Source organism: Muscardinus avellanarius (genome assembly GCF_963383645.1).
Source record: "Muscardinus avellanarius genome assembly, chromosome: 16".
Classification (NCBI taxonomy): Eukaryota; Metazoa; Chordata; class Mammalia; order Rodentia; family Gliridae; genus Muscardinus; species Muscardinus avellanarius.
In genome coordinates this window covers 12,873,634-12,894,488 of record NC_137802.1, presented here as the reverse complement: position 1 = coordinate 12,894,488, position 20,855 = coordinate 12,873,634, and the positions used below count along the sequence as shown (strand labels likewise).

The 20,855-nt window shown below is 48.7% G+C and overlaps 1 protein-coding gene across 1 annotated transcript in view; it reads right to left on the bottom strand.

Moving 5' to 3' along the window:
* Positions 1 to 12,756: 12,756 nt before the first annotated feature.
* The window catches only part of LOC308275583 (myosin-3), a gene marked incomplete at both ends in the record, with an annotated part of 30,922 nt that continues 22,823 nt past the window's right edge, over positions 12,757 to 20,855 (bottom strand). The window contains 10 exons of the mRNA XM_080713945.1: positions 12,757 to 12,783; positions 13,886 to 14,023; positions 14,124 to 14,219; positions 14,373 to 14,477; positions 14,566 to 14,736; positions 16,227 to 16,352; positions 16,430 to 16,633; positions 16,750 to 17,058; positions 18,663 to 18,787; positions 19,094 to 19,259. Of these exons, the coding sequence (XP_080570071.1) occupies positions 12,757 to 12,783; positions 13,886 to 14,023; positions 14,124 to 14,219; positions 14,373 to 14,477; positions 14,566 to 14,736; positions 16,227 to 16,352; positions 16,430 to 16,633; positions 16,750 to 17,058; positions 18,663 to 18,787; positions 19,094 to 19,259 (1,467 nt within the window). The remainder of the gene's footprint in view (positions 12,784 to 13,885; positions 14,024 to 14,123; positions 14,220 to 14,372; positions 14,478 to 14,565; positions 14,737 to 16,226; positions 16,353 to 16,429; positions 16,634 to 16,749; positions 17,059 to 18,662; positions 18,788 to 19,093; positions 19,260 to 20,855) is intronic.

Below are 20,855 nucleotides of genomic sequence, written 5' to 3'. Positions count from 1 at the left end.
ACTCTAGGACTCTAGGGTGTATTTCTCAAAGTGAGCCTAGACCAGCAATATCAGTGTCACACAGGCCACGCCCCAGACTTGAGAAGCAGAAGCTGGAGGGTGGACCCAGTAGTGTGGCTTGCCCTTCATAAGCCCTCAGAGGATTCTGGGATACACTAACTTTTTTAGAAGCACCAATAGACAGATCCCTGTCTCCCAAGCACTAGTGTGATACCCATCACCGGAGACTCTTGCCAGAAGGCAGATTCTAACTCAGGAACCCAGTAAGGAGTCTGAGGTTTGGCATTTCTCCTTTCTGTCTTTTATTTCCTTCTTCTCTTTTCTGTTTTTTCTCTCCCTCTCTTTTGTACTGGAGATTGAACCCAAGGGTGTTGTTCTACCTTAGAGCTACACCCCCTAGCCCTTTTGATTTTCATGTTGAAATGTCGAAACAAGGTCTCACTAAGTAGCTGAGGCTGGCCGCGGACCTGCGATCCTCCTGTATCTGCCTCCCAAGTACTGCGTGTGTGCTACTGTGCCCACCTGAGAGTTGGCATTTCTAACAAGCGCCTAGACTGTCACAATATCCCTGACCTTTAGGCTTCTCTGTGCAGCAGGGATCTGGGCCTGTGCTCCTCAGACCAGCTTTGTGATAAAAAAAAAAATCACCTGGGAACCTGCTGCTTTTTTCTTTTTTCTTCAGTACTAGGGATGGAACCCAGGGGCATTCTATCTCTGAGCCACACCCTCAGCCTATTTTTTATTCCTTCTTTCTCTCTCTCTTTCTTTCTTTCTTTCCTTCTTTCTTTCTTTTGTTTGTGGTACTGCGGACGGAACCCAGGGGCATTCTACCTCCGAGCTACCCCCTGCCTTATTTTTTTATTTATTTTGAAACTGTGTCTCACTGAGTTGCAGAGGGCCTCACTAAGTAGCTGAGGCTGTCCGCGAACCGCGATCCTCCAGGTCTCAGCCTCCGGAATGCTGGGATTACAAGCGTGAGCCACCGCGCCCTGCTGAGGGTCACTTTTGACGTACAGTGTTTTCGACTTATGACGAGGTTGATTGGACATGACCCTCTTGTATACCAAGGAGCACTGGTATGCTTTTAGGGGTCACGTAAACCATGTGCACCTCAGATCATCAAATCTTTGTATCTTCAGCCTTTGAAAATTCCAAAAAGTTCAGTGAAGCCAGGCAATGCAATAAGAAACCTGTCAAAATGACTTTTGCCTTTTGTGCAGAGTAATGATTAATATTCAACCCGTCTTTTTATCTCAGGATCTCAGGATAACTTAAACCACAGAACTATTCTTAGTATTTTCTTACAGAAATGGTAAAGGCCACAAAAGAAACCCATGTTCTTTTTTTTTTTTTTTTTTTTTAGTGGAGATTGAACCTTGGGGCATTCTACCTCTGAGCTACACCTCCAATCCTTTATATATATATATATATTTTTTTCAAACAAGGTCTTCCTAAGCTTCTGAGGGTCTCACTAAGTTGCTGAAGCTGTCATCAAACCTGGAATCCTCCTGTCTCAGCCTCCCAAGTACTGGGATTACAGGCTTGCTCCACTGCACCCAGCGCCATGTTCATCTCTTATCCTGTATGTCAGGCAATGAGGCGAAAGCGCTAGATTGCACAGGATTGCAAGACAAGACAGGAGTTGAAAAAATGGAAGGAGGCGGGGAGGGAGCCAGGCCGTGTGAGCCTTAGCTTGGCTCAGTACCGAGCTGGTCAGGCAGCGGAAATGTCCCTCTGCTCTGAGTCAGGAATTTGAATCCCAGCCTGTGGAGCTATTCTGGGAGTAGAATACAAGAGATCTACAGAAGTTGGGGTCCCTCAATGCCAAGAGCACCCATTCTAGGCTGGGGACAGCCTGGCTGGCACTGCCCATCTAACCCTGCCCGAGGTGGGCACAGAGGAAGGAGAAGGGCCAGGATGCAGGAGAAGGACCAGGATGCAGGAGAAGGGCCAGGATGCAGGAGAAGGGCCAGGATGCAGGAGAAGGGCCAGGATGCAGGAGAGGGACCAGGATGCAGGAGAGGGGCCAGGATGCAGGAGAAGGGTCAGGATGCAGGAGAAGGGCCAGGATGCAGGAAAGGGGCCAGGATGCAGGAGACCCTTCTACTGCAGACTCCTTTTGCTCGCAGCAGGCCCTCCTGAGGTCACCACTTAATTACCCTTATTCTGTGATGCCCCAGGGAATCTCTCAGAAGACAAGAATGAGCCGCCCGGGTCTGTGTGCTCTCATCTACAGGAGCCCAGTGGCAGCCACAACAAAGCTCATCAGTGTGCATTTATGAATCACTGACATCTACGATTTACTGTGGGACTAAAAGCAAGTTACTTAAAAAGGTGGTAGCGTGGCCGGGCGTGGTGGCGCACGCTTGTAATCCCCGCGCTTGGGAGGCAGAGACAGGAGGATCGCGCAGGTTCGAAGCTAGCCGCGTGCGCTGGCTTAGGAGACCCTGTTTCCAAATAAAAATGTAAAAATAGGTCTGGGAGTGTAGCCCGGAGGTAGAAGGGCTTCCAGGAACCCCAGTACCACCAAAAAAAAAAAAAAAAAAAAAGGTGGCAGCGTGTACCTGTAACTCCAGTACTTGGGAAGCTGAGACTAGAGGATCACAAGTTTGAGGCCAGCCTCAGCAACTCAGCTAAACCGTCAAGGACTTAGCAAAGCTCTTTTTCAAAATACAAAATAAGTCGGGCGTGGTGGCGCACACTTGTAATCTCAGCGTTTAGGAGGCTGAGACAGGACAATTGTGGTTTGCGGACAGCCTCAGCTATTTAGTGAGGCCCTCTGCAACTCAGTAAGACTCTGTTTCAAAATAAAAGAATAGGAGGACATTATACTGAGATTAGTCACTCACAAAAAATAAGAAATTGGATGCTTTCCCTAATATGCGAATGCTAGGGAGAAATGGGTAACAGGAGGAACTCTAGATGAAGAAGGAGAGCCTATAGAGGAGCAAATAAGGCGACCTAACTGAGGGGATGGGAGGGGGAAGAGGGAAACTCTCTAAAGCACATGAGGTACTTAAACAAACATATCAAAGTCAATCACCAAGCCAAGCATGGAGGAGAGATGGGGAAGGAATGGGGTGGGGATCAGGTAAGGGCTAATTGGTAATGTGTGCATGTATGTCGCCACCATCTTGTATCCCGTTAAGGTGTATGAACACAATGCACCAAAAAAATCTTTTTAAATTAAAAATAAAAAACAAAAGAATAAAAAATAGGGATGGGGTGTAACTTGAAGGTAGAATGTCCCTGGGTTCCATTCCCAGTATGGCAAAAAAATAAAAGTAAAAATGAAAATAAAAGGGCTGGGGTGTAGCTCAGAGGTAGAATGTCTCTGGGTTCAATCCCCAGCATCGAGAGAGGGGGGGAGATCTTTTTGTGTGTGTGGTATTGGGGATGGAACCCAGGGGCATTCTACCTCTGAGCTACACCCCCATCCCAGTTTTTAGTCTTTTTATTTTTGAAACAGGGTCTCACTTAGTTGTGGGGGGACTCGCTAAGTAGCTGAGGCTGTCTGAGAACCCAAATTCTCCTGTCTCGGCCTCCTGAATGCTGGGATTATAAGCACGCATCACCACGCCCAACCGAGTGCAAAATTTTTTAATCAACTTTTGACAAGGAACATCGTATCTGAAGTCTTGCAATCTTTGCCTGCCTTGTGAGATAGCAAGTTAGTAATTGTGCTGGTGTTTAAAAGAGTGTCTAGAGCTTTCTGGCAGCTGACAGGCCGGTTCCAAGTGACTGGCCGCCCTGTCCCTCCTTTAGCACCAGTGGGAAGCAGGGATGCTAACTTGCAAGGCTGTGGCAAAGGGGACCAACTGGTCTACCCCTCTGACCTGTGGGCTTCTGGGAGAGAGATGTGGCTGGGAGGAGAATGTGGACCTTAGTGCTCATCAGCCCAGAGAGGGCCGCCTGCCCCAAACCTACCCACTTCCCAGAGACCTGCAAGTGGCCCTCAGCACACCGGTGAGACGAGGCAGGCTTGCATAGCCAGAGCTGATGGAGAGGCAGGGGACAGAAAGTGAGGACAATTTCTATTTCTAACCAAAGACGACAAACTGAAAGACTGGCGTTTGCCCCTGGGAATGATGCCCAGGGGCCCTCAGAATAAACACCCACATATTCATGGCTCATGCTTTAGGTCTTGACACCTGTCACCCTTGAGACAGAGACCCCAGGTCCAAAATAGGCACAGCTGCTGTGGCTGCCAGCCTCACCCAGGGCTGAGACTGGCCCATATTTGGAAATGTGTGTCCCTCTGCCCACACTCATGTCTCCATCCTCTGAGCCTTGGGTCTTTGGGCCCTGAGTGCCCTCCGCTCCATCTCTTTCCCCGGTCTAGTTTTCTCGGGGACCTCTGCTTCTACCATTCCCTGATCTTGTGTGCACAATACACAGTTGGTACATAATAGCTACACCCTCACATACCCAAGGAGACACAGACATAGCTGAGCTCAGTGGTGCATTCCTGTAATCCCAGTACTTGGGAGACTGAGACAGGAGGATTGCAGCTTTGTAGCCAGCCTCATCGACTTAGACCTCAGCAACTCAGCAAGACCCTATTTCAAAGTAATAAATAAACAGGGCTGGGGTTGTAGCTCTGCAGTAGGAGGCACAACCTGAAACCTCTGGCAGCAGAGCTTGGGGGCACAGAGGCTCTGGCCCCAGCTTTGGTCTCCTGTCTTCACATTGCGGTGCCCCCGAGGGCCTCAGACACAAAACCCCCAGCTTGTGAGCCCGGGTGAACTGAAAACAGCTGTGCCCGCACTTTAAGAAAACCAAGTTCATGGCCAGGATCTTTCCCGAAGTCATAAAGAGCGAACTCAGGGCTTTCTCTCTCCTCTCCCCTCTCTCCTCTCCCCTCTCCCCTCTCCCCTCTCCCCTCTCCCCTCTCCCCTCTCCCCTCTCCTCCTCCTCCTCCTCCTCCTCCTCCTCCTCCTCCTCCTCCTCCTCCTCTTCTTCTTCTTCTTCTTCTTCTTCTTCTTCTTCTTCTTCTTCTTCTCTCTCTCTCTCTCTCTCTCTCTCTCTCTCTCTCTCTCTCTCTCTCTCTCTCTCTCTCTCTCTTTGATACAGGGAGGCAGAATGTTGATACAGAGAGAACTTTGTTCCCACAGAGCAACAGACCCCAACATGCGCTCGACTTTTCCTGCTAGGAATTCAATTTAAGGGGCCATGGAGCACCTGCTGTGCGCAGAGCTATGCTCTTTTGGGTTGGACTAGGATACCCTGTCACCTGCCTCCATGACCCACTAGCTTCGTGGCTTTTGGTTTTCTTGTTATTTGGGTACTTACATCCCCTTTACTGCCTTGAGGTCTGAAGTTCTTTTATGCTTGGTGTCACTGGGAAATGCTATTTGGTGACAGTGTTCTTTTCTTTAATGCTGAGAATTGAACCCAGGGCATTCTACCTCTGAACCACACCCCCAGCCCTTTTTTATTTTTTATTTTGAGACAGGTTCTCCCTAAGTTGCCAAGGCTGGCCTTGTACCTGCAATCCTCCTGTCTCGGCCTTCTAAGTACTGGCATGACTGGCCTTTTTCCAGTGATAATGTTCCATTCTTTGTCTGAGCCACCCTTGCCTCAGCAAGCTGGAGTCAGGTTCTCTATGAAGGTGGCCGCGGGGCAGGCAGGTATCACCATCTACTCTCCTGGGTCTCCACAGAGTTCCTTCCTGAAGGAAGGCCCAGTCTTATTTGGTATGATATGGAAGAGCCCATAAATGCCCAGGCACCGGAGCTTCCTGCACCTCACTGTCAAGGAAAACGTGTGCCATCTTAGGTAAAAATAACGGTGCCATCCTGGGCCTCTGGCTTCTGCCAGCCTGCAGCCTGGGCCTGGCAGCCTCCGGAATGTCTGGGCCTAGCCGAGGGAACCAGATCGCTGCTCAGATCCGGCAAGCAGCTTGAGCACCCCTGGGCCTCTGCTGTTTTTAGCTGTGGGATTATGGATAGGGGCGTAAATAGACCCCCGTGTCCCGGGTGGCTTGCTCACCCCACCTTTTGAAGCACCCTTGCTTTATTAAACGCTCAGCTGTCAGGACGAACCAGGTGTGGAGGAACAAGGAGCTGCCCGCACCAGCTGGTGGCTGGCTGCAAACTACAGCTTGTTTTCCCCATAAGGACATGTTGCTCCTATTAGAAACTGCGTCCCTCGTGTCCTTAAGAAGGGGCCACCTGCCAGCTGTAAATCAAGAGCTCATCTGTTCCAAATAGAGGTGTCTGCTCTCCTCTTTGGCAGTCCTTTTATAGTTGACAGGGCCTTTTGAAATTCTGTTTTTGGCATGTCTTTCTTGTGTAATTAAAAAAATATAAAAGGTAATAAAAAATAGAAATCCACGGCTGGGATTTGAGAGTTGAGACTCAATAAAGAATTCAGAAAGCCAGAGTATTCTGATTCATATGAAGATTACAGGGGGAAAAAATAAGTGCTACGCCTCAATACCAGGAAAAAATAAGAAAAGAGAAAGGCAAGGGTATTTATTTAAGAAGGAGAAAAGTTATTAAAAATGGCCTTTAAGCCTTGTGTGGTGGTGCATGCCTGTAATTCCAGTACTGGGGAGGCTGAGACAGGAGGATCTTGGGTTCAAGGACAGCCTCAGCAACTTAGCAAGACCCTGTTTCCAAACAAAAAAATAAAATATGAATGGGGGTATAGTCTGAGGTAGAAGATCCCTGGGTTTTACCCCCAGTAACCCCCCCCCAAAAAAAGGGCTTTAAAATTTGGAGATAGTAGCCAGGCCCTGGCACACACCTGCAATCCTAGTACTTGGGAGGCTGAGACAGGAGGGTCACATGTTAAAGGACAGCCTTAGTAACTTAGTGAGAGTCACAGCAACTTAGCAAGACCCTCTTTCAAAGTAAAAATATAAAAAGAGCTGGGGGTATAACTCAAAGATAGAATGCCCCTAGGTTCAATCTCCCATACCAATATATATTTATATTTAGAGATAATGGGATTGTACCCCAAGAAGTATGCTAGAAGAGCAGAGGGACCCTTCACCTGACTGCCATCCCATTTAGGAGCTCACATGCAAAAGAGCCAGTGGACATCATGAGTAAGGTAAAGGTCACCCAAGTCCATCCTGAGTGATCAAATCACAGACCGCAGGGGAGGCCCAGTCAGCATGCAAGAGAGGGCTTATGGTGGAATGCCTGGGAAAATTAACAGAGAGTGATTTCTTTTTTTGTACTGGGGATTAAACCCAGGGGAATTCTACCTCCGAGCTACACCCCCAGTCCTATTTTATTATTATTTTATTTTTTATCTTGCTAGGTTGATGAGAGTCTCACTACTTGGCTAAAGCTGTCCTCAAACCTGCGATCCTCCTGTCTCAGAGAAAGAGTGATTTTAAAAAAAAGGCCACAGTGGTTTTTCCTAGCTGAGCCTTAACACACCTTTGCCCCGTGCTTTAACTTCCTTCCAGTATATTGATTGAGCAGATAGTAGCCAGGACTTTGCAGAGTGAAGAAGTCTTGGAATAGAAGAAAAACCCGGTTCTGCCATTCTGACGTTGAGCAAGTAACCCCATGCTTCAGGTTCTTCATCGTCTATAATAAGCACATGTAGTAACTCCATGACATCCTCACCAAATCTTTATTTATTTATTTATTTATTTTTATTTATTTTTTTTTTTTTTGCGGGTCTGGAACCCAGGGGCATTCGACCTCAGAGTTACACCCCTAGCCCTATGTTTTATTCTTTACTTTGAAACAGAGTCTCACTGAGCTGCAGAGGGCCTCACTAAGTAGCTGAGGCTGTCAGCAAACCACGATCCTCCTATCTCAGCCTCCCGAATGCTGGGATTACAAGCGTGCGCCACCACGCCCAGTGTCACCGAATCTTTATACAGATGATGGAAGAGAGCGCCTGCTCTGTGCACACAGTAAGAATCCATAGATAGCGGCTGATTTCATCTCTTCCTGTTGGTTGCCAGATGAGACCTCCTCTTTCTGCAGGGGTGGCACGGGGTCTCCTTGTTTGGAGGGAGCTCCCCACTTTGATTTTCTCTCCTTGGTAACAGGGCTCGTGTGTTCTAGGATCATGGGCATACTTTGCTTTATGGAGTAAAGGAATATTGGTAAAGTTCATCATCATAGTAACTTAGAAAATGAATTTTGCTCAGCCAGATGTGTTAGAGCACAACTGCATCCCAGGATATAGAAGGCTGAGACAGGAGGATGCCAGGTTCAGGGTCAGCCTGGAAAACTTAGGAAGATCCTCAACAACTTAATGAGACCCTGTCTCAAAATAAAAAAATAAAGGCCGGGCGTGGTGGCACACACTTTTAATCCCCGCACTTGGGAGGCGGAGACAGGAGGATCGCGCAGGTTTGAAGCCAGCCTTGCTGGCTTAAGAGACCCTGTTTCCAAATTAGATAGATAGATAGATAGATAGATAGATAGATCGATCGATCGATCTGGGAGTGTAGCCCAGAGGTAGAAGGGCTTCCAGGAACCAGAGTACCGCCCAAAAAAATAATAAAATAAATAAAAAATAAAATAGCCGGGCATGGTGGCCCACGCTTGTAATCCCCGCGCTTGGGAGGCTGAGACAGGAGGATCGCACAGGTTCGAAGCCAGCCGCAGCTACTTAGTGAGGCTCTCAGCAACTTAGTTAGTCCCTGTTTCCAAATAAAATATAAAATAGGTCTGGGAGTGTAGCCCAGAGGTAGAAAGCCCCTAGGTTCCACCCCCAGTACCACACACAAAAAAAAAATAAATAAATCAAAAATAAAATAGGGCTGGGAGTGTGGCCCAGAGGTAGGATGCCCCAGAGGAAGGATGCCCCTGGGTTGAGCCTCTAGTACAAAAAGAGGAAAATGAATTTTCTCATTTATAGCCTTCACAAAATCAAAGTCTACTAGGGACAGCCACGGCTAGGGTCCAGAATTAAGCACCATGTCTTTGTCTTAGCATGAAATGTCACCTGTTGCGATAAGTGGACGCTGTCAGGTTCTACAGCCTCAGAGATTTTCAAGTTTGTGTTCCTGTTCTGCATAAAATACATCAGAAGCCTCTTTATTCATCTTTAAGTTTGCCTTAAGTTTGCTAAAACGAGTCGACTTCAAAGATAGCTGCTTATTTGCCCTTTTCCTCTGATCTGTAAATGTTTTAACCTGTACTTTTTAAAAGTTTTTTCAGCCAGCTGTGGGAGTAAACCAGAAGAATCGAGCAACTTAGCAAGGCCCTGTTTCGAAACAAGCGGCTGTGGGGGGGGGGGGCGCACACTTGAAATCCCAACATTTGAGAGGCGGAAACAGGGGGATCAAAGGTTCGAAGCCAGCCTCAGCAACTCAGTGAGGCTCGCATCAACGTAGCAAGACCCTGTTTCCAAATAAAAAAAATAGTATAGGGTTGTGGGGTGTAGCTCAGAGGTAGAACGCCTCTGGGTTCAATCCCCAGCACCACAAACAAACAAATGAAAAAATAACAAGCAAGAAAACCAAAGGGCAGGGGGTGTTGCTCAAAGGTTGAATACCCCTGGGTTTAATTCCCAGTGCCAAAAATAAAATAAATAAGGACTCTTTCAGAAAATGCAATCATAGTATTGCATTATACCTTTAAAATATACAAGAATCCCTTATCGCTGTTAAATATCTAGTCTATATTAAAATTTCATGTGTTAGAGTACACAGGTATTTGCATCTGTGTTTTAATACTTATTTGTACAAACTAGGAACCTAATAAGTCCACACACAGTACAATAAATACATAGGGCCATTAAATCCCTGTCAATGTGTAGGTCCCTTTTCCATCTTTTCTGTAATTTTTCTTTGCATTTTATTTATTGAAAGAACTAGATGATTTGTTCTATCGATTTCTTCCATATTGAGTGTGTGTGTGTGTGTGTGTGTGTGTGTGTGGCGTTATAGGGATTAAACCCAGGGCGCATTCTACCTCTGAGCTCAGCCAGGTATGGTGGTACTTGTCTGTAATCCCAGTACTTGGTACACTAATACAGGAAGATCCCAGGTTGGAGGCCAGCCCTAGCAACTTAGTGAGATCCTGTTTCAAAATTAAAAAAAAAAAAAAATAGGGCTGGAGATATAGCTCGGAGGTAGAATGCCTCGGTGTTCAACCTCCAATACCAGAACAAAAAAACAGGGTCTCACTAAGGTGTGCTCACCACACCTGGCCCACATTTCTGGATTTTTACTGGTTGCATCTTATGACCCCTGTATTACCTACGGATTGGTCATGGCCACCAGTGATCTAGAGGCTTGATCCGACCCGAGGTAGACTGTTGGGCTATGCTATGCACGTCTCTCAGAGGCATATCATGTCTGGTTGCCTATCTTGTGATTCTAGTAATCACAGTTCTTTTTTTTTTTTTCTTCAGTACTGGAGATTGAACCCAGAGGTATTCTACCCCCAGCCTTATATTTTATTCTTTTGTGTGTGTGTGGGGGGGGGGGGGGTACTGGGGGTGGAACCCAGGGGCTTTCCTACCTTTGGGCTACACTCCCAACCCTATTTTATACTTTATTATTAGAAACAGGGTCTCATTAAGTTGCTGAGAGCCTCACTAAGTAGCTGAGGCTGGCTTCGAACCTGTGCGATCCTCCTGTCTCAGCCTCCCAAGCACTGAGATTACAAATGTGTGCCACCACGCCCAGTTATTATTCTTTATTTTGTTTTTTTTGTTTTTTTGTTTTTTTTTTTTTTTTTTGGTGGTACTGGGGTTCCTGGAAGACCTTCTACCTCTGGGCTACACTCCCAGACCTATTTTTATACTTATTTTAAATTTGGAAACAGGGTCTCTTAAGCCAGCGCGGCTGGCTTTTGAACCTGCGTGATCCTCCTGTCTCCGCCTCCCAAGCGCGGGGATTACAAGCGTGCGCCACCACACCTGGCTATTATTCTTTATTTTGAAACAGGGTCTCAGGGCCTAAGTAGCTGAGGCTGGCCGTGAACCTGCGATCCTCCTGTCTCAGCCTCCCAAGCACTGGGATTACAAGCGTGCGCCACCACGCCCGGCCTCGTCATAGTTCTTTAAGGGCTGCCACCTCACCTCAGGGTGGGGACATCCCTTTCTTTCATCTCTTCTTAGTCGTTGGCAAGCGTCTGCAATGAGAAACGTTCTTGCTCTCCCCACTGCTCATCCATGAAGGCGATCTCTAGCAGTCCTCATACTCTCCAGAGCGTCTGATGGAACCAGCTCTGTTCTCCTTGCTCCTTGCTTTGATTTTCTCTCAGCAACAGCCACCACCTGCCTGCAGAGTGCGCCACGTTATAGTCAGTGTTGCTGCCAGGTACTGAAAGCAAGTCCAAGAGATGTGCTCCAAGGGACGTGCTCCAAGAGATGTGCTCCAAGGGACGTGCTCCAAGAGATGTGCTCCAAGGGATGTGCTCTTGGAGGCAAAATGAGTTGGAATCCCTGAGGGGCCAGTAAGACCTTGATAGAGGACCCTGTCCTGCCCTGTCCCAGTGACAAACCCCAGGAGATTTGCTAGATCTGACACTTAACAATGAAAAGAACCCCGCTTGGACTGTTATCCGCACTGGCATCAAGCTGGGTCATCCACTCTTCTAGAGTCAGATCAAGAAGGGGCCAAGTGTGATGGTGCACACCTGTATTCCCAGTGCTTTGGGAGGCTGAGACAGGAGGATCACACAGGTTCGAAAACATCCTCAGCTACTTAGTGAGGCTCTCAGCAACTTAGCAGGACTTTTTTTTCTAAATAAAATATAAATGAAAAGGCGTAAGGATGCAGTTCAGAGGTAGATAACCCCCAGCTTCAATTGCCTTCCACACACACACACACACACACACACACACACACACACACACCCTGCAACTCTTTCTGATCAGTTATCTATGCCAATAAGCAAGTGATGTCAGCTTAGAAGACTGTTTCCAGTAGCCGGCCTGCACTCTGGTCACCCTGACTTCCTGTAAACACAGGATCCCCCCCCCCCCCGCCGCCGCCCCGAGTGAGGGGTGGAATCTGGGCCCCGCAGTTCTGAGCGCCCGCAGATGGAGCGGGATCGCAGAACGGTGTAGTCAGTTCAGGCTGAGCTCTTGAAGGGGGCTGCTCTTCTGTTCTCGCTGCACAGTCCTCAGGACACAGCGCTTCCATGAAACAGCTGCCCAAGGAGTATCTACTCGATTCCTGATACATTCCCCCGTTATAACAGAGAGGAAGGAATCCGGCCCCTTGCCTTAACCCTAGCCAACCTGAGATGGGATTTTCTACTCTGGGAAGTATCCCTTTCCAGAGCTCTTCTCTGGAACATAACCTGATCCTTTCCCTGGAATGCAACCCCTTTATCATGACCCTCTTTTCAATTGTACCCCCACTCCTTCAACAAACCTCCCATGCTACTCCCCCCAAAAATTAGCCTGGGCATGGGGGCATATGCCTGTAATCCTGGTCATTGGAAGGCTAAAACAAATCTTTATGTATCCCTTATATTAAGACATGGCTCTCAAAAAACTCCCTCCCACCCCCATCTCTCAAGTTTAAACCAAAAGCAAACACCCTTTCTCTCTCTGCCACAGGCACGCAAGCCATTGAAGTTACCCATCCATGCGTACACTGAGATCTCAAATTGAGCATAAAGATCGCCAAACGAGGAACCATTACCACGTTGGGAAGAGAAAAAGAAAGACAAAACGAGATGGCCCCAAGTTGAAAACACGGCAGAGTTTATTGCATGTGAAAAGGGGTCACATGGAAATTGAGTACAATGCTCGGGCGCCAGGAAAATAGGCATTCTGCGTATCTTCCTTCCACCCTGCTGCCCGGGGGCTGGCTCACTCTTCACTGTCCTGGATCACCATCTGGAACGGAAGTGGGAGTGTTCGGTCAAGTCAGGGGCTGGTATATCTTAGCAGGATGCAATTAGTAGGGTATTTTTTTTTTTTTTTGGACCTTGGGAAGAGGCACAATTGCATACAGGAAGTTGACTTGGAGCCTGAGAAATTGGCCGTCAGAGTGTGAGTCTCCATAGCTGGGCAACAATCCTATCTGTATACATAGCGCACATAGAGTATAGTGCACCATACACCACCAGGGGGCGCCTGAGAGCTCAGTTCAACACTGCGTCCATTTTCAGGGCGGTGGGTGGGTGTGTGTGCGTGTGTGTGTGTGTACTGGGGATTGAACCGGGGGCGTTCCACATCTGAGATACATACGCCCCTAGCCCTTTTTTATTTATTTTAAGGCAGAGTCTTGCTAAGTTACCCCTCGCACTGACCTCAAACCTGTGATTTATTTTCCTGTCTCAGCCTCCCAAGTACTGGGATTGCAGGCATGTGCTGCCACACCCAGCTCTGGTGCTGTTTGGGTTTCTTTTATTTTTGTTTTTATTTGTTTTAATGTGACCTTACAGACCTGGCTCTGCTCAGCTAAGTGACTTTAAGCAAATCTGTTTTCTCCCAAGCCTGAGGTTTCCCATCTACAAAGAAAAGGCTTCTCGGAGATTCGCTCCAGTTGCAAAGTTTCTGCAGTCACCACGGGGGACGTTTTTCCACTCTGGAAAGTGACCTTATCCAAACCCTTTCTCTACAAGGGAACCCTTTGTTCTATGCCAATTTCTACTCTGGGAAGTATCCCTTTCCAGGGCCCTTCTCTGGAATATAACCTGATCCTTTTCCTGAAATATAACCCCTTTATTATGACCCTCTTTTCAGTTGTACCCCCCACTCCTTAAACAAACCTCCCATGCTACCCTCCCCAAATTATCCTGGGCATGGTGGCATGTGCCTGTAATCCCAGTAATTGGGAGGCTAAACCAGGAGGATTGCATGTTTGAGGCCAGCCTCAGGAACTAAATTTAAAAGAGCTAGGAGTATAGCTGGGAAGTAGAATGGCCCTGAGTTCAATCGCTAGTACCAGAAAAAAAAAAAAATCCCCCTGGGTTTCTTCGCCCGTCCGACCTACCCTGCTGGAGGTGAAGTCTCGGGTCTTGGCACGCAGCTTGTTGACTTGCGATTCTGCAATATCAGCCCGTTCCTCAGCCTCCTCTAACTCATGCTGAGCTTTCCGAAATTTGCTGAGATGAACGTTGGCTTGTTCATCCTAAAACCAGAGAGCCCAAGCAGGTGAGAGCCTCCATCACGGGTCCCTGTGGGAAACAGCGGGCGCCACCAGGCCCACACCACGCCAGGCCCCAGCTTACGGCCTCCTCGGCCTGCCTCTTGTAGGCCTTGACTTTCACTTGAAGTTTATCCACCAGATCCTGCAGTCTCAGCACGTTCTTCCTGTCCTCTTCACTCTAAAGATGAGAAAAGTCACGAGAAGAGGGAAGCAGGGCTGCACGAGGCCCGGCCAGCTTTCTGGCCCAGTGTGTCTTCCATGCACCAGCAGGGAACCCAGGCGGCGTGCGCCTCTGCTGGGGGAAAAACCCGCCAGGTCTTCTCTGACCTACCTGGTACGTCAGCTCCTTGACGCGCCGCTCGTACTTCCTCAGGCCCTTCACTGACTCCGTGTTCTTCTTCTGCTCCCCCTCCAACTCCAGCTCCAGCTCTCGGATCTGGGGGAGAGGGTTGGGGGGTTAGTCTGGGGCCTGTGGCTGGAGCGGGACCGAGAGACACGGGAAAGCTCGTCTCCGCTGCACGGACCCGCGCCTCCAGCTTCTGGATCTGCTTCCTGCCGCCCTTGAGCGCCAGCTGCTCGGCCTCGTCCAGGCGGTGCTGCAGGTCCTTCACCGTCTGCTCCAGGTTCTTCTTCATCCGCTCCAGGTGGGCGCTGGTGTCCTGCTCCTTCTTCAGCTCCTCCGCCATCATGGCCGCCTGAGAGCAGATCACACCCACAAAGATGCAGACACAGCAACCAGGGCCTCGGAGCTGTTAAAGCCCGGGTGCTTCAGAGGCCCGTGAGAAGAGAAAGGACCATGGGCAAGAGGCGGAATCATCACAGATCCCTCCCTGGGGTAGGACAAGCCACACCCAGGATCTAAATAACCTAAGAGACGGGCGCAGCAAGGAGTGGATGGGAAATGGTGTCTTCCTCCCTGAAACTCGCCTCGGGGCTGTCCCTCACCCCAAGGATTCATTCAGCAGTTATCACCAACATGTATTTTCAAAGGAGCCTTAGACCTGGAGAAGATGGATTTGAAATCTGAGATCACAGACTTGGAGCTAGAGATGACAGGAGGGCCAGCTGAGAACTGAAGGCGTGTGTGTGTGTGTGTGTGTGTGTGTGTGTGTGTGTGTGTGTGTGTAGGCAAGCAGAGGTCTTGGGGTGGTGGTCTCACATCAGGCAGTAGGTGGCGCCATGGGGCTGCGGAAGGAGGAAGACCTAGGAGACCCAGAAAGAGAAAGTTCTGGAAGGAATTAGTGTGATGCTGGGTCTCACTTCCAGGTCTGGAAGGAACAAGTCAGGTGTTGACTCTCCACAGGGAGAACAAATGCTATATAATCCCTTTCCGGGGTCCCCCCCCCACCATTTTTTCTTTCCTTTTTGATTTTTGGCATAGGAGATGGAATCCAGGGGCCTTCTACCCCTGAGACGCACCCCGGCCCTATTTATTCTTTAATTTGAAAGAGAGTCTCTCCAAGTTTCTGAGGGTCTCGCTAAATCACTGAGGCTATTCTTGAACCTGCAATCCTCCTGCCTCAGCCTCCCAATTTCTGGGATTACAGGTGTACAACACCATGCCTGGCTCTGTGCCCACCCTTTTTGTGTTGTACCCGGGACTAAGCCCAGGGGATTTCTACCTCCACCCTACACCCCCAGCCCTGTGTGTGTGTGTGTGTGTGTGTGTGTGTGTGTGTGTGTGTGTGTGTCCTACTAGGGATGGAACCCAGGGGGCTTCTACCTCTAGCCCTATTTTTTATGATTTAGTTTGAAACAGGGTCTCACTAAGTTGCAGAGGGCCTCACTAAATAGCTGAGGCTGGCTGAGAACCTGCAATCTTCCTGTCTCAGCCTCCCAAGCACTGGGATTACAAGCATGTGCCACTACGCTTGGCTCCTATTTATTTTTTATTTGGAAACAGAGTCTCGCTAAATTGCTGAGGCTGTCTTTGAACCTGCAATCCTCCTGTCTCAGCCTCCCAAGCACTGGGATTACAGGTGCACACCATCACGCCAGGCTGTGTCCTCCTTTTAAATGTGGACGGAGGACCAGCAGAGATTGAGAGGCGGTGGGAGTGGTTGGGATCCGCATGCACACCACGTGTGTCCTGGGGGAGACCCTGCCTGTGTGATGGGAACATCGGGGCCTCGGGGAGGGGCACGGGCAAGCTGGCAGCCTCCGGAGAGCGGAAGGGGAGCCTTACGTCGGTGATGGCCTTTTTGGCCTTCTCCTCAGCGTTTCTGGCATCTCTGCTGGCGTCTTCCACCTCGCTCTGCAGCTGCGTGAGGTCGGTCTCCAGCTTCTTCTTGGTGTTGATGAGGCTGGTGTTCTGCAGCCAGGGAGCGGGGGCTCAGGTTATGCAGGTGTGTCTGAGGCTGGCCCTCCCCTGGCACTGCAGGCCCTCACCTGGGTGTGCAGCAGCTGCACTCTCTCGCTGGCGTCCAGCAGCTCCTGTTCTGCGATCTTCCTGCTCCGCTCCGTCTGCTCCAGCGTGGCCCGCAGCTCCTCCACCTCGGCCTGCAGCAGGTTGGCTCTGCGCTCCACCATGGCCAGCTGCTCCTTCAGGTCCTCCTGGCCCCGGAGAGCGTCATCCAGGTGCAGCTGGGTGTCCTAGACAGAGAGGACAGGAAAGGTCTATTTGAAGTGGAAGGCCAAGGGTCCCATGGAGGTTTTCGGAGTGTCTGAGGATGGGTAGGGTCCTCCAGGCCCCCGGCGGCTCTCCCCACCTTCAGCTGGCCCTGGACGGTCCGGAGGTGTTTGACGGTCTCTGCGGCCTGGCGGTTGGCGTGGCTCAGCTGGATCTCGATCTCGTTCAGGTCGCCCTCCATCTTCTTCTTGATCCGGATGGCCTCGTTCCTGCTCCGCACCTCCGCGTCCAGGGCGCTCTGCATGGTCTCCACCGTCCTCTGGTAGTTCCTCTTCAGCTGCTCCATCTCTTCCTCCTTCTCGGCAATCTTTCTGTCAACCTCCGATTTCACCTGGGTCAGCTCGAGCTGGATTCGGAGGATCTTGGCCTCTTCATGCTCAAGAGCGGCCTTTGAAGACAGAGACAAAACAGGTGTTACGGCTGTGCAGGTTACAGCCTCTGCACGACCTCTGGAGCAATAGACGTTCAGTGGGACAGTGTTCAGCCAAAAACATTCGAAGCTACATTGAAAAAAATAAAATGCAGCCGGGCGTGGTGGCGCACGCTTGTAATCCCTGCGCCTGGGAGGCGGAGACAGGAAGATCGCGCAGGTTCGGAGCCAGCTGCGCTGGCTTAAGAGACCCTGTTTCCACATAAAAATATATAAAATAGATCTGGGAGTGTAGCCCAGAGGTAGAAGGACTTCCAGGAACCCCAGTACCATAAAAAAAAGAGAGAGAGAGAGAGACCCTGTTTCCAAATAAAAAGTATAAAATAGGTCTGGGAGTGTAGCCTGGAGGTAGAAGGGCTTCCAGGAACCCCAGTACCATCAAAAAGAAAGAAAGAAAGAAAGAAAGAAAGAAAGAAAGAAAGAAAGAAAGAAAGAAAGAAAGAAAGAAAGAGAATTCTAAGCTGGGTATGCTGGCTCACGCCTGTAATCCCAGTATTTGGGAGGATCACAGGTGCCCTCGGCAGCTTAGGAAAGCAACCCTCTGCAGCTTGGTAAGGCCCTATCAAAGTTTTAGAGAGCTAGCTATCGCTTGTAAGTAGAAGGGTTTAATTCCCAGTGCCACACAGACACACCAGAAAAAAATTAATTTATCTTCATCTTCAGGGTAGAAATAAAATCTGTTTCACTGCTATTTAGATTGTTTATATGGTTAAACAGTAATAAGACTTACTTATTTATTGGTATAAGAATTGAACCCAGGAGCATTCTGCTTCCAAGCTATAGCCCCAGTCCTGTTTATTTATTTAGCGGGTCTGGAGATGGAACCCAGGGGCATTCGACCACTGAGCTACACCCCCTGCCCTATTTTTTATTCTTAATTTTGAAACAGGATCTCACTGAGTTGCAGAGTAGCTGAGGCTGTCCATGAACCTCAATCCTCCGGTCTCAGCCTTTCAAATGCTGGGATTACAGGCATGCACCACCACGCCTGGCTATTTTTTATTTTAAAGTGAGTCTTACTAAGTTGCTGGGGCTGGCTTTGAACCTAGGATCCTCCTGTCTTAGCCTCCCAAGTACTGGGATAACAGGCAGACAGAGTCACACCTCATTCAGTAATGGTATTTATGTCATCATATTTCCTAGAAATGGGAAGTACTTTTAAAATCTTTAAATTCCTTAAGATGTTGTAAAATCTCATTTGTAAAAAATGTAATGAACCAGGCACCGTGGCTTACGCCTGCAATCCCAATATTTGGGAGGCTGAGACAGGAAAGTCGCAGCTTTGCAGCCAGACTCAAACTTAGTGAGACCCTATTTCAAAATAAAAACTAAGGTAGAGCTGGGAGTATAACTCCGAGGTAGAATGCCCCAGTACCACAAAAAAAGGAAAGAAATGTAATGGCTTTCCCCAGTAAACCGAAGATCACTCATGGGTAATGTCTCAGTTACGCTCTTTGATGGGGAAAGAGTGAGCATTCGGGCCTTGGCTCTGCAAAGGCAGAAACTAGCGCCAGCTGGGATTCGGGGCCTCGGGCCCAACCTCCCTGGCGGGATCCGCTCACCTCCGCTTCCTCCAAAGCCATCTGGATATCGGCCTTTTCCAGCTCTGTCTGCTTTCTTGATTTCTCCAGTTCGTGGATGGTTTTACCATTTTCAGCAATTTGCTCTGTGAGATCGGCTACCTCCTCTGCAAGGAAATAAGTTTCGATTGCGCATGGACGCCTCTGCACGGGTGTGCAGCCAAGCAAAGCCCCACTCAAAGCTTTTCCACTCGCTTTCTTAGAGTTCTAAAGACTCCTGTTTCCTAAAGATAAGATATCGCACTGAGAGAGACACAAGAATAGCGCATCGCGTGGTGAGCGCTTTGAGGGAGCAGCCAGGGACACGCACGTATGATTCTGAATAATGGAGTCGCCCCTTCCTGCACATCGCCGACCCCGGAGCGGGGAAGGGAGGAGGTTCCGCCCGCCCCGCACTGTTGAGAAGGGCTTACGCTCTAAGTTCTTATTTTCCCGTTTCACAGTTTCAAGCTGATCTAAGGCTTCCTCGTAGGCGTTCTTCAGCTTGAAGAGCTCGGTGCTCAAGGAGCGGGACTCCTTCAGAGACGCCTCCAGCTCTGCTTGGCTTTCCTCCGACTTCATCTTCCACTCGGCCAACACCTAGAACACCAGGTTGGGAGGGCTTTCTGCTTATGAGGTCTCCTGCAAGCTTCGAATTAAATATTGCCAGATGAATGCTCTCAGAGTTAGGGCTACAGCCGGTAGTGTCTCCTTCCTGGACCCTTTTATTTTATTTATTATTATTATTTTTATTTATTTATTTATTTATTTATTTATTTATTTATTTTGGCGGTACTGGGGTTCCTGGAAGCCCTTCTACCTCCGGGCTACACTCCCAGACCTATTTTATATATTTTTTTTATTTTTGGAAACAGGGTCTCTTAAGCCAGCGCGGCTGGCTTCAAATCTGTGTGATCCTCCTGTCTCTGCCTCCCAAGCGCAGGATTACAAGCGTGCGCCGCCACGCCCGGCTACTTTTTTTTTTTTTTTTAAACTGGAGATTTAACCTGGTGGCCTCCTACCTCTGAGCTACACCCTTCTTTTTTATTTTTTATTTTGAAACAGGGTCTTGCTAATATGTGATAGATGGTCTTACTAAGTTGCTGAGGCTGGCCTCAAACTTATTATCCTCTTGTCTGTGCCTCCCAAGTCCTAGGATTACAAAAGTGTGCCACTATGCTCAGCTTTCTTTTTCTTTTATAGGGTACTGGTAAATTGAGCCAGAAGCATTCTACCTCCGAACTACACCCCAGCCCTTTTTCTTTTCTGATTTTGTGTGTGTGTGCATGTGTGTGTGTGTGTGTGTGTGTGTGTGTGTGTGTGTGTGTGTTACTGGGAATGGAACCCAGAGGCATTCTATCTCCAAGCTATACTCCCAGACCTATTTTATTCCTTTATTTTGAAATAGGGTGTCATTAAGTTGCAGATGGCCTCACGAAGTTGCTGAGGCTGGCCACAAACCTGTGATCCTCCTGTCTCAGCCTCCCAAATACTGGTTTTACAAGCATGCTCCACCACGCCCAGCTGTTTTCTGTATTTTGAAATGGAGTCTTGCTAGGTTGCTGGTAGTCTCACAACATTGCTGAGACTGGCCTCAAACCTGGGATCCTCCTGTCTCAGCCTCCCAAGTACTGGGATTACAAGAGTGTGCCACTATACCAGCCTACTTTTTCTTAGTTATTGAGATAATCAAGATTTCTTTCCATAAATTTACTGAAGATAATCACTCAGTAATAGTTTCCATCTCCAAAAAGCATGTGGATCCTCTGAAAAATTAGCTAGATATGCTTGCATTTGTCCTAGTATGAAAATGTCCTCTATTTCTAAGAGTTTAATTAAAACCCCAGTTCAAGCCAGGCGTGGTAGCACACACTCGTAATCCCAGCATTCAGGAGGCTGAGACTGGAGGATCATGGTTCGCGGACAGCCTCAGCTACTTAGGCCCTTTGCAACTCAGTGAGACCCTGTTTCAAAGTAAAGAACAACAACAAAAAAATAGGACTGGGGGCATAGCTTGGAGGTAGAATGCCCCTGGGTTCCGTCCCCAGTACCAAAAAAAAAAAAAAAAAAAAAAAAAAGTTCAGCTGGGCACAGTAGCACATGTCTATAATTCCAGTACTTGGGAGGCTGAGGCAGAAAGATTGCAGGTTAGAGTCCGGTGTGCTGTAACTTAGTGAGATCCTGTTTAAAATAAAA